This window comes from Cibotium barometz, chromosome 57 (assembly GCF_041138505.1).
Source record: "Cibotium barometz isolate CiBa-2024 chromosome 57, ASM4113850v1, whole genome shotgun sequence".
Taxonomy (NCBI): Eukaryota; Viridiplantae; Streptophyta; class Polypodiopsida; order Cyatheales; family Cibotiaceae; genus Cibotium; species Cibotium barometz.
Window position 1 is genome coordinate 25,161,595 of NC_141102.1, and position 10,275 is coordinate 25,171,869.

The 10,275-nt window shown below is 39.6% G+C and overlaps 1 protein-coding gene across 1 annotated transcript; it reads left to right on the forward strand.

Annotated features, from left to right (window-relative positions):
• Positions 1-336: 336 nt before the first annotated feature.
• Positions 337-1,720, forward strand: LOC147606590 (uncharacterized). Its single transcript, XM_086792259.1, has 3 exons — positions 337-1,045; positions 1,156-1,305; positions 1,417-1,720. Exons 1-3 carry the CDS (start codon positions 501-503, stop codon positions 1,526-1,528), a joined length of 807 nt encoding a protein of 268 aa, XP_086648385.1. The 5' UTR covers positions 337-500; the 3' UTR covers positions 1,529-1,720.
• The last annotated feature ends 8,555 nt before the right edge of the window (positions 1,721-10,275 follow it).

The following is a 10,275-nucleotide window of genomic DNA, read 5'->3' on the forward strand; positions in this document are numbered from 1 at the left end:
AGAAACGCTTTTGTCATTCAATTGGAGTGTACGAAGCATGTATAGAATCCTAGCAACTCCCAAGTCCATGCATTACATAGAAAAACCCTAGCAATTCGTGAGAAAGTGCGTGGGGAGGCTTCTACGAAGCTGCACGATTCCGTATGTATGTCGGCCTCTTTCAACCTCAATTTTTGTCCGTATGTATGTGTTTGAAAATGCTAGCATGATAGGCGCCTTCCGGGCAAGCCCCAAGAAGCCACAGCGACATTTCCCCAGCTGAAAATCCGAGAAAGGAAAAAATGCAATGAAATTTATAAGCACAAGAAGTGGCTCCTGCATTTGCACACACAAGTGCAGCTATCCTCCCCGGCTCACTCAGAGCTGTAAGCTCAACACCACCCAAACCAGCCTAACAAGCTGTGATTAGATTTTCTTTTCGCCATACCATAATTTGATATTCTCTCTTCTTCTTCTCCATTGCACGTACTCCCTTAAATCTTTTCCCAAAAAGCTCTAACATGATGCATCGCTCTTTCTGCCCTCCCACTTCATACTTGCCTGACCTCGTCTCCCCGTCCACAGCTAGTACCAGCTGCGTCTCATTTGAAGAGCGTTCCTCGGCCACACCTCCACCTGCCCTTTGCTTTGATGATGGCCAATCCATCAATTCTGAGGACATTGTTATGGATTGCAGCAGCTTGGAATCCCTTATGGCCAGTGACGAGTCAGTAATCATGCTGGATTGCTTATGGGATAATAATTGGCATCCTTCAGTTGATGAAACCACCTCATTTGCCTATGACGAAGAAATGATGGCATCACTTAACATGTGGGATAAATGGCTGGATTTTGCAACTCATGAATTGTATCCCTTTGATGAGTCTTCTCTCAGCAACAATGAGGTCAATTCAATGTCGACGGGCAATGGTTCCTGCAGCTTCAATTCCGGCAGCTTCGCGACGACGGAAAACTTGTACATGCAAGCGTCTCCAACCTACTTTGAAGCATCCTCCTCGACTGCAATTGCAGCCAGTCCACCCCACCTGGACTTGGAGGCTTTAGGGTAAGTATCCCCCGACTCGGTCAATTAATCAAGCAAAACACAAATTAGTGTAATGCACATCGTATATCAATAAATTAATCTAATTAATTATCGAATGTATAATTTTGCAGGACCAACACAAGCCTTAATATTAACGAGGTTGAAAACACAGAGGTCGACGTAGTGGCCTTTCAAGTGGAATGCAGCAATCCTGCCCTGCACGACGGCTACGTATGGCGCAAATATGGCCAGAAAAACATCAAGGGTAGAAGCTTCCCTAGGTAAGGTTTCCGTAAAACCACCCTTATTACTTCAATTAATGTGCATACCCAGATCATGAGTTCATTATATTCGATATAAATTGCTTCTCAAATCTTTATGTGCCTGTACAGGAGCTACTACCGGTGTGCTCAAATGGGCTGCCCCATCAGAAAGCAAACTGAAAGCTCGTTGGAGATGGAAGGCTATGTGGTGATTACATACATCGGCAAGCACAACCACTAACAATGTAATTGAAAGCCCAAGTGAATATTAACACCCATAATCTGTGTAGATTAAGCATCATTATCTGCAGCATTTTGGAGCCATGCAAATAGCAGTCAAAAGCCTAAAAGCCCTGTAAATTCTTTTACCACCACTTAGCCCGGCTGCTGTAAGCCCATCCAGCAAGAGGCATACTATATAGACATTGCGTACTTAATGAAATGTTCAATCATTCTTTTATTTAGCGGCTTGATCGCCACCCATCCTTCTGGGTAGCGAGAATAAAATTTTGCGACCAGCGTCTTTCCAAGCGTGAACCCAAGCGTGAACTCAAGCGTGACCCAAGCGTGAACTCAAGCGTGATCCAACCTTGAAAATCATACCTTTATTTTATTTTTCAAATTTCAAAAATGTAAAAACCCTCCTTTTTCTTCCTCCCCTTTCGCCATGTGAAAGGAAGTAAGTTGTCTTTTTCTCCTCATTGTGTGTGTACATCCATAATACACTTAGCCATGCCCATCTTTGTTTCAATAAAAAAATACAAAATCATATAATGTGTAGGGTGGTCAATGATGGACAAAGAGTCTCCCTCGTCCATCTTTTAGCTTCCCCACCCCTCCCCTTTGAGTTTGTGATGCACCTTAGATACTGCCTCATTATCTTTCATAATATCAGTGAATAATTTTGGGATGATTGTAAACATGCATCATCTCGAGTGTTTTTAGAGAGTCTCCCTAAATGATATTTACCCACCTAGGTTCACCACTATATGGTAACTTTGGCTATATCGAGTCCCTAAACCTTGTTTACTAGGAATAAATATCCACATTTATAACATGATAGGAGAATGTTATACTAAACTTATGCATAATCACGAGTATATTTTTTTCAGTCTGTTCACTAAGTGAAAACCCCACCCATATAGCATGTGTGGTCAAGGGCTACAAAATAAAACCCATGACTTACATATTTCTCAAAGAAACTCCCCCACCCGCCTCTCCCCTTTCCTTCCTTATGATGTCTGAGATATTTGTATACATCATTTTTTTGCAAGCATAATTATATATAATAGGTTTCATTCATATGTTAGATAGAACAATATATAATAGGTTTGCAAGCTATGTGTAAAAAAGAAACACGCTATATAATAGGTTTCATTCATATGTTAGTAGATGGTCAAAATACAACTTATCATCATTAAAATAGTTTATATGTTAGATGGTTAAAATATGTCTTATCATCATTAAAATCTCATTAAGTTCTTTATTACATAGAGAACCAACTTTTATACAAATGTATGAAAGTTATGTGGAGTTTGACACACAAGAATATGCATGTATCATAATATGTGCTTATATGCATAATAATGAGATATGAACTTATACACATGAATAATTATTCTTGAAACAATGTGATGATGGTATGACAACACACTATATATCGTTGACTTAATAAACCTAAGGAGTTCACTATGTCAAACTCCTATTAATGAGCACATGAGTTCGAGGGGTATTTATAAAACCATTTTTTATTAAAAAAAACCCTCATGTATGTATATGTGTAACTCCACTAGATAATAAGACCCTTTATTTTGAGATGACATGCTATCTTTTTATAAAATTTATAAGCCACCTCATGTACATACAAAAGGCTCAAGATGGGCATGCAATATGGGCCGTCCCTAGCCACTTGTCACGCTTCAAATGGGTGGCTCCAAAAATGCCCCCCTGACAAAATGGGATCTTTAGAAGCATCATTTGAAGTCCAAAGGCACATAGCATACTAAAAAAAGTGTCTATCGACAAGTGTAGACATGGATGGCTACTTATGGATAGAAGTGACTTCACATATCCACAAGCCCATGTAGGCCTATAAGGTGGCTACTCATACTCTACTTTTAAGTATCCCCTATAACCTTTTGATATATATATGTTTTTAAAATAATTGTTGTTCAATTACACTTGAAAGAAAAGAAGGTCGTAGGAAAAGCTTAGAGTATACTAGGGTGACCACTACAATGACCTTGCGTAGGATCCCACTTGTAGTGTGTAAAATATTATAAATGTGTAAATTCTTTATAAAAGGCTCATAAATTCATTATAAAAAGTCATTCTGAGTAAAATTAAATAGATTCATATGCTTAAAATAATGAGAAAATCCCCTTGTGTGCACTTGTGTGCACTTGCATTTAATTTGGGTCAAAAGGAAAAACATGAAGATAATTAATTGAAAAAAAACTACTTGAGTTAGTGCCAATATTTAATTAAAAACATTGAGGAGAAAAATTGTAAGGGTTCTGTGACGTGGCTGGCTGCTGCCCGCCACGTGTCCCACAAGTTAGCCCGCCACCACAGGGAAAGCGGGGTTTGATATAATGTAAAGGAGAGAGAAGGAGATGACCGGGAGATTACCTTAATTTTACATCGTACCTTCTTTGGTGGAGACAACGAGCTTTAGCACAAGATGGCAGATGAGTTTGGGGGAGTAGAGGCTATGCAAGCAAATGTACGTGATTTGCAACGACAGTCGTCTTCCTCCACTCACCTTGATCAAGTAGTCGGTCTCATGCAAAATTTGATTCTGCAAATGCGTCAGACAAGTCTGTATAGATGAATAGTACCAATCAAACATTGGTGAACCTTATTACAAATCAAGAGTTGCAAAAACAGCACTCTCAGCACAACAGATAGGCGGGTTTTACAGGCCTACCCAATGAAGATATTTTGACATTGTTGGATCAGTTTGATAATGTGGCAACATATCATGGTTGGACAGATGACAAGAAGACCCACGAGGTCAGAACAGTTTTGGATGGAATTGCAGCCACATGGTTTGTACAACACGATGATGTCATTAAATCACAATGGCCCTTTACTTAATTTAATTCATTTGTTCGCTCAAACTAATGTGGCACAATCTCTACAACAAATACATGAGTGCATTCAGTTACAAGGAGAACGAGTTTTGCAATTTAGTGTCAAGTTGAATCAGTGCTGGTAAGAGTAGATCCTAACGTGACTGAGGATATAAAGTGATTTTTCTTGTGGCCAAGAATGAGACATGACATCACTTGGATGATTAGGGATCAGGGTCCCACTTCATTTAAGCAAGCTATGGAGATATCCTAGCGCATTGAAGCAGATGTTTCACAAGATGCCCAGCAAAGGGATGGAGGCCGGGTCCTCAGCAAAAAGATCTTAACAAGTTTAAGTTCTAGTCAGACGGGGTCGTCCTAATGGATGTGGATGTACAAAATGCTCAACAAGGTTACAAATTGTCTGCCAAGGATGCACAAGGCACACCAAGGTGTTTCAATTGTAACAAGTATGGGCATGTTGCCAAGTATTGCAGTTCTCCCAAATGTCCCCACCACCCCAATGTACAAAATGTTCAAGTCAAGGGTTCGGATGTAGCCGTTTTAGGTTTAATTTCGAAAAATGAATGAGCGAGTGGGCTCTAGAGAAGGCCCGCCCGTATGTCCAAGCCACTCAAGCCTCCAAAAAATTATTTTTTATAGTTTGAACTCTTATTTACAATATAGATGTTGGGGTTTTGCTGGATACAGGCAGTTCATTTTCCTCTAACAGTAGTCAATTGGTGGAACAGCTGGAGTTGCCAATTACTTCAGCTCTAGAGATTTCTATTCTTTTTGTGATCACACACAGGTATACAGATCCAGTGTCGTGGTTCATGTTCCTTTGCAGATTGGTTATACTATGTTCCACCAGAAGTGTTATGTTTTGCCAAGGCAGTTATTCAAGGTTACCCTTGGGTGTGACTGGTTCATTCAGACTAGAGCCACGTTGGATTTTTTGTCAGTAAAATTTGGCATTATCGGGTGTATTACCAATTCCATTTTTACAGATGCAAATTGTAGCACATTATACATACAGTCAAGTGGAAAAGCATGTCATTTCGGACACTCTTCACAGGCAGCAAATTCATAAGATAATGTCCCAGTTTTAGGCCCTTATACCACATTCTTTGCAAGCTTCTATAACAACTGCAGAAGTCCACAGCATGTGATCAGAACAGGGGATCAAAAACCTATTAACATGACACAGAGGCGGTGGTCCCCGAAAGAGAATCAATTGATAGAGTAGGATGTGTAACATATGCTCCATAGAGGTGTCATCAAACCATTTTAGAGGCCTTGGGCATCAGAGCCCCATTTAGTAAAAACGCCAAATGGAGATTATCGATTTTGCATCAATTTTCGTCCCTTAAATAAAGCTACTATACATGATGTTTATCCACTGCCCAGATTAGATGCGTTACTGGATGAGTTGGGCCAATATGTGTACTTCACATCTTTAGATTTAGCTGAGAAGGAGATGACTGGGAGATTACCTGAATTTCACAATATTCTCCCGCGGCCCGCCATCGCCAACACTATTAAAAAAAAGTCTCTTCTTATTTAAGCAAGCTATCTCCATAGCTTGCTTAAATGAAGTGGGAACCTAGTCCCTAACCCTCTTGGTGATGTCATGTCTCATTCTTGGCCACAAGAAAAATAAATTCATATCCTTAGTCATGTTAGGATCTTCTCTTACCAGCCAACTGATTCAACTTGACACCAAATTCTGAAATTGGTTCTCCTTGTAACTAAATGCACTCATGTATTTGTTGTAATGCAGATTGTGCCACATTAGTTTGAGCAAACTAATGAATTAAATTCTGTTTAATCAAGGGCCATTGTGATTTAATGACATCATCTTGTTTTATACATACCATGTGGCTGCAATTCCATCGAAAACTGTTATGACCTCGTGGGCCTTCATGTCATTTGTCCACCCATGATATGCTACCACATTGTCAAAGTGATCCAACCACGTCAACATATCTTCATTGGGTAGGCCTGTAAAACTCCGAGGTCACACCTGCCTATCTATTGTGTGCTATGATGCTGCCACATCCTCCTCGACTGCAATTGCACGCCGCTTGGTTCTGCAGTGTTTTTCTGCATAACCAGGTCATTTACAATAGCCACAGATAAGGTTCCCATTATAGGGAGGGTTGACACGAGTAGGAAATGAGGACTGGGGACATCCTTGGTTGAAGTGGCCAAGAGAATTATTTCCTTGGGAACGAGACTGCCACTATTGTGGGCGACGTGTGTTTTTGAGATTTAGAGCCATGGTGGCTACAGGACGAGATGAACCTATGGAAGAGGTTTGTAGGGCATATTCTTGAAGCGTGAAGCTGTAGATTAGTCACTGTGGGGACTGTGTGGTGATGATGAAGGCCCTCCTTGAAGATGGTAGGGCTACTAGCAAAAGCATAGACTATAAGTGCTCAGGTATGACCAAGCCAGAGATAATGGTTTCATCTAGCAAGGATTGCCAAGAGTCTAGGAATTACGTGGCGGTTTGGCCATCACTCATATTCAGATTGACCAATCGTTTCATGAGTATTACTTGAGAGACGAGATCTGTGTGCTCAAGGTAGCACCTAGAAAATCCCACATAGCTTTGGAGGTAAGGAGAGTACGTACAAGTTGAACTTGATGATCTCCAAGATGGAGGATGATCTCCATGCGAGCTGCTACATCCCGCTTTTGCCACTGGGAATGTGTCTAGGCATTGGCTGCACTAGGATCAGGTTCAGATCCGTCAACAATGGTCCAAAGATCACCACGTTGCAAGAGAAGTTCCATCCGAACTCTCCACACCAGGTAATTGGTGCCTACAAGCTTATCAACCTTGTAGGTGCGAGTATTGGATGAGACAAGGTTACCCACAAGCACACGGGCTGGGTTCTAGGCAAAGGCCATGAGCGCTGCCAGATCAACAATCAAGTACTCAAACACAAAAAAAAGAAACAAAGGTGAAAAGAAGGTGACCTAGTTCTCAAGAGAGGTGATACCATGCAAGAACTAGGAAAACACTTAAACTAAACACAGAGCTCAGAGTACGTTAAAAGCTTGCATCTATTAGAAGCGCATAAGGGTGATTTATACAAGAAGTATTTGTTACAAATGGTTTAAGCAGTTGGTGGGTCGTTGGGCTAACTATTGGCGGTTCCAAGAAATAAACCTAAGCTACCTAATAAAATACTATAACGTAAAGTAAATTTTATCTATATTTCACAAAAGTCAAACTTTAACACCCAACTGGACTTGGAGGCTTAAAACATTCCTCTAGGGTAAGTATGCCCCGACTCGGCCATAATTGCAATCAATTAATCAAGAAAAGCACAAATTAGTGTAATGCACATCGTATATCAATAAATTAATCTAATTGCTTATCAAATGTATAATTTTGCAGGACCAACACAAACCAACACCAGAGGTTGATGTAGGGGCCCTGTAAATTCTTTTACCACCACCACTTAGCCCTGCTGTAGGTCCCTCGAGCAAGAGGTATACTATAGAGACATTGCGTACTTAATGAAATGTTGAATCATTATTTTATTAAGCCGCTTGATCCTCACCCATTCTTCTTGCTAGCGAGAATAAAATTTTACGACCAGGTGTCTTTCCCAAGAGTGACCCAAACGTGACCCAACCTTGTAAATTATACAAAAAATCCAAAAACCTTCCCTTTTCTTCCTCTCCTTTTGCCATGTGAAGAGGAAGTAAGTTTTCTTTGGCCATGTAAAGAGGAAGTAAGTTGTCCTTTTCTCCTCATTGTGTGTGTAAGTCCTTAATACACTTACCCATGCCCATTGTGTGTGTAAGTCCTTTTCTCCTCATTGTGTGTGTAAGTCCTTAGTACACTTACCCATGCCCATCTTCGTTTCAATAAAAAATAAAAAATCATACAATATGTAGGGTGGTCAATGTGTAAGTTGACTTTGGCCATGTGAAGAGGAAGTAAGTTGTGTTTTTCTCCTCATGGTGCATCCTTAATATACTTAGCCATCCCCATCTTTGTTTCAATAAAAAATACAAAATCATATAATGTGTAGGGTGGTCAAGATGGACAAAGAGTCTCCCTCATATAAGTTGTCTTTTAGCCTCCCTACCCCTCCCCTTTGAGTTTGTGATGCACCTTAGATACTGCCTCATTATATATCATAATATCAGTGAATAGTCTTTCGATAATTGTAAACATGCATCATCTCGAGTATTTTTATAGTCTTTCTAAATGATATTTACCCACCTAGGTTAACCACTATATGCTAATTTTGGCTATATCGAGTCCCCAAAACCTTGTTTACTAGGAATAAATATCCACATTTATAACATGATAAGAGAATGATGAATAGAGCTATTCTACAAGACGATACTGTAAGATTCCTCCTCAGCTTGAATAACAAATTAGCCTCTACTTCAATCCCTTGTAATCATTCTATGTTTCTGAATGCAAGAAAATATTATTTTTCCTTGTTTGGCCTAGTGAGATAAAAATTTCTAGAGAATGGTAAATCAATATTGGGATATTTTTGGATAAATAAATTCTACAAATATCAAAAAAATATTTCCCTGAAACAAAAAATCAAAATAGATTTTCCAAGGTGCAATTGGAATTAATTAAAAATGATTTAGAAGACCTTAGCCTAAGGGTCAAGATTTTCTGATAATTTTGGATTAAGGTTCCTATGGACCAATAAGATTAATCCAAGTGTTGGGATAAGATAAATCCAAAGAATAAAAGAAAATACCCAAAAATGAGTAAATGCCCACATAAGATGAAGAGTTGACTAAGTACTAGATTTATTAATCATGAGTATATTTTTTCTCAGTGTGGTCACTAAGTGAAAACCCCACCCATATAGCATGTGTGGTCAAGGGTTACAAAATAAAACCCATGATGAATATATGTGCTTATATCTTACATATTTCTGAAAGAAACTCCCCTGCCCGCCTCTCCCCTTCCCTTCCTTCTGATGTGTGAGATATTTGTATACATCATTTTTTTTCAAGCATAGTTATATATAATAGGTTCATTCATATGTTAGATAAAACACTATTTACTATGTTTGCAAACTCTGTGTAAAAAAACACGTTATATAATAGGTTTCATTCATATGTTAGTAGATGGTCAAAATACAACTTATCATCATTAAAATAGTTTATACGTTAGATGGTCAAAATATGTCTTATCATCATTAAAATCTCGTTAAGTTTTTTATTACATAGAGAACCAACTTTTATACAAATGTATGAAAGTTATATGGAGTTTGACAGACAAGAATATGCATGTATCATAATATGTGCTTAATCATAATGAGATATGAACTTATATACATGAATAATAAAGCTCAAACCAATGTGATGATTGTTGAGATATCGAGCTCTAGTGAGGCGGTGGACACTGATGACCCGCCTGGGGGATAGGCCCCGCACTTACACCACTGGCATGGTTGGTGAGATCTTGGGTGATATGCGGCCAGTGGGATGACAGGCTGTGTGACAGCCACTCTAGAGACTGGCATAGTTATAGCGCCAGCTCATTTAGTCGGGTTCACACTATAGAGAACCCGTGTATGTATTGGTTGAGTACCTTTCATATTATGTGTACTCTTATTCTTGTATATGGTGTGTTGAGTGTTGAGTAGAGAAGAAGAAGATTTTCAGCCTCTCACCTTGTGTGTTCTCTATTAGGGTTTTGTGAGTGTGTGTGTGTGCTTGCAAGAGCTCAAGCTCTCTTCCCCCCTGCATCTTTTCATGGTATCAGAGCCTGGTTCGTGCTAAGGGCTGAGCTGCAAGCAAGAGAACCACAGGAAGCGGTACGAGGGTAAGAGCTTCAACTACTCTTCTCTATTGTGTTGGTGACTACACCCTTGTCGGGAGCTCTACGGGAGGCACCGACAAACGATCTCCG

Excerpts from the sequence above, each read along its gene's own strand:
- LOC147606590 (XM_086792259.1), top strand. The coding sequence starts at position 501 with ATGATGCATCGCTCTTTCTGCCCTCCCACTTCATACTTGCCTGACCTC. Across the intron at positions 1,046-1,155 it reads CTGGACTTGGAGGCTTTAGG|GACCAACACAAGCCTTAATA; the intron begins GTAAGTATCCCC and ends ATAATTTTGCAG. Across the intron at positions 1,306-1,416 it reads AAGGGTAGAAGCTTCCCTAG|GAGCTACTACCGGTGTGCTC; the intron begins GTAAGGTTTCCG and ends GTGCCTGTACAG.